Source organism: Arachis stenosperma, chromosome 10 (assembly GCF_014773155.1).
Source record: "Arachis stenosperma cultivar V10309 chromosome 10, arast.V10309.gnm1.PFL2, whole genome shotgun sequence".
Classification (NCBI taxonomy): Eukaryota; Viridiplantae; Streptophyta; class Magnoliopsida; order Fabales; family Fabaceae; genus Arachis; species Arachis stenosperma.
Genome location: NC_080386.1, coordinates 124,708,225 through 124,711,157, shown reverse-complemented (window position 1 = coordinate 124,711,157; position 2,933 = coordinate 124,708,225). Strand labels below are relative to the sequence as shown.

Sequence of the window (2,933 nt, the reverse complement as noted above, 5' to 3'; positions counted from 1 at the left end):
TAATATGCACTACCGAGATTGTCCTTACAATCATTTGTCGGGACAACGCATCTGCTGTCTTATTCTCAAGGCCTGGCCGGCATCGGATCTCAAAATCCAAGCCTAACAATTTAGTGGTCTACTTCAAGTAAGCTGGGTCCATGAGTTGCTAGTCCGTGAGGAATTTCAGACTTTGCTGATTTGTGAGAACAATAAAATGGCAACCCAACAAGTAATGCCGCCACTTTTGGACAGCAAAGACAATGGCCATCAATATGCAGATTTTTGCCAGGCCCTTGGAGATAATGCTTGGCTTAAGAATGCTATCGGTCTACCTTGCTGGGATAGCACCGCACCCAATCCCTCACTCGATGCATCAGTTTCCAACATAAAGTCTCGATTGAAATCCGGGATTGCCAGAGTCGGTAGGTCTGCCATCAGTCTCTTCAATCTCTCAAAAGCCTCCTGGGCCTTGTCATTCCATTCAAATGCATTACACTTTGTCAACTCCCTCAACGACTTGGCAATCACCCCATGTCTTTGCCCAAAACGCCTATAATAGCCGGTAAGGCCCAAGAATCCCCATAAATCCCATTGGTCTGTAGGCGCCGGCTACTCTAGCATCGTTGTGGTTTTGTTAGGATCAACCGAGACTCCTTGTGCCGAGACAATGTGACCCAAGTATTCCATCAAACTCACTGTGAATGTGCATTTCTTGTCATTCAACATGAGCTGGTTCTCTATTAAAATCTGGAAGACTTGAGGTGAAGGGCATGGCTCACCATATCCTGACTATAGATGAGAATATCTTCAAAGAAGACCATAAAAAATTTCCGCAATAGAGGCTTAAGAATTTCATTCATCAAGGTTTGGAAGGAGCTAGGGCATTGGTCAAGTCGAAGGGCATGACTAGGAACTCATAATGGCCATCATGAATGCGGAAGGTACTCTTGTGGATGTCTTGATCCCTCATCCGAATTTGATGGTACCTCGATTTTAAGTCCAATTTAGAGAAAACTGCAACTCCTGCCAATTCATCGAGTAGCTCATCAATGACGGGGATAGAGAATTTATCCGGCACCGTAATACCATTTAACGCCCTATAATCGACACAAAATATCCAGCTGCCGTCATTTTTCTTCGCCAACAATATCAAGCTAGTAGAGGGGCTAGAGCTTGGCCGAATTATCCCTGAGGCCAGCATTTCTCGTACCATTTGTTCAATCACTGATTTATGATGGTGCGGATAACAATAAGGTCTTATATTCGGGGCTGCGGCTCCTTCTCTCAGTGGAATGGCATGATCATGGCAATAGTGTGGTGGCAACTCTGGTAACGTCTGAAACACCTTAGCATGAGAAGTTAACACCACCTGCGGCACCTGCAAAACAGCGGCCGCTTGCAAAGTCATAGACCACAGTTGGACCATAAATCCCTCTCCCCCTTCTTGAATGGACAAAATTGCAGATTGAAGGTGCATGCCTCCATAGCATAGCTTTGGGTCCCCCTGCAAAGTAACAATGTTGTTCTCATTCCGAAATCGAAGGCATGATTTTTTGACGTTTATGATGACGTCTCCTAACTTATCTAGCCATGCCAACCCCAGGACAAACTTCGCTTCGTCAGTTGGGAAGATGAAGAAGTCTTCCTTGATCGCCAATTCCTTGAATTGGAGAGTGACACCCATAGACCTTCCTTGTCCCCCTTTATTGTTGTTGTCCGCTATCCTGACCTGGAACTTAGGGGTGTTGTCAATCCTTAGGCTCAACTCGATGACGATCTTTGGTGCCGCAAAGTTGTCTGAAGCTCCACAATCTATGAGAACGCATACACGGCGGCCATTTATCTCTGCCCAGGCTTTGATTGACTTGTGATGTCCATTCAAGCTCATAAATTTGAGTTCCGATTGTCCCAGCTCCCCTGTTTCCGGAACCGCCTCTTGATGTAACCAATCCGCTTCAAAGTCTGGCTCCATGATTAAAAGCTTGAACTCCCTATTCTTACAAATGTGATCTGCAGTGTACGGTTCATCACAGAGGAAGCGTTCTCCCCATTGTCTCAAAGCCTTATACTCCTCGTTGCTGAGATGTCTCAATCCGCGTTGTCGTCGCAAGGGATCCATTGTCGACTCCACGCTGTTGCTTGACACAGAGTTGGACGCTGTAACAGGGTGCACCACTTTGGTGGCAGTTGAATTAGCAACGACGAAGCTGGGAGCCAGTGGTTTACTACGTCCCAAAACCCCTCGCAAGGTAGCATTTTGATTTTCTACCTTTTGTGCCAGTTCTATTAACTCGTCCACTGACTGGTATGGAAACAGTTTACATTCTTTTTCCACTTCCAGTTTTAGCCCATTCAAGAAGAGGTCCTTCAGCAATTCCGGCGCAATTCCGTGAAGGGGCCACGTGTGAAGCACGAACTGATCAATGTAGTCCCATACCAAGTCCATCTGTTTCAGCTTCAGCAGCGCTTGATATGGACTCTGCAGCCGTTCTAGTTGAAAATGTCGTAGCAGTGCTACACTGAGGAACCACCACTGCAGCATCGATGCTGTCGCCTCCCGCCACCTGAACCACGTGAACGCCCTTCCTTCAATTGCGAAGGTGGCAACCGTGAGCCATTCCTCCTCTCACACTGAGCGCGGCAAGAAGAATTGCTCCATGCGTTCAATCCAAACCACCACGTCATCTCCGTGGAAGATCGGAAGTTCCAGCTTTTGCCATTGCTCTGGCGCGCCACGGCTTCTGGCCGACGAGCCTGCGGCCAGGTGCGATATTGGTGAACCACACTTGTTCTGATTAGGTGCATGATTTTTGAACAAATCCATTCAGGAATCGAAGTGCTACAACATCTCCTGCATCGATCGGAACATCTCCTCCATGCGCGACTCGATTGTGTCAAATCGTGTCTCCATTTTCCTCGACTCGATTGCACTATTCAACGTCAGGATCCTC

The 2,933-nt window shown here is 47.2% G+C and overlaps 1 protein-coding gene across 1 annotated transcript; it reads right to left on the bottom strand.

Moving 5' to 3' along the window:
- Positions 1 to 841: 841 nt before the first annotated feature.
- Positions 842 to 2,524, bottom strand: LOC130957636 (uncharacterized). Its single transcript, XM_057884487.1, has one exon. It carries the CDS (start codon positions 2,522 to 2,524, stop codon positions 842 to 844), a length of 1,683 nt encoding a protein of 560 aa, XP_057740470.1.
- Positions 2,525 to 2,933: the final 409 nt, after the last annotated feature.

Coding starts and splice junctions, on each gene's coding strand:
- LOC130957636 (XM_057884487.1), bottom strand. CDS start 2,524: ATGCTGCAGTGGTGGTTCCTCAGTGTAGCACTGCTACGACATTTTCAA.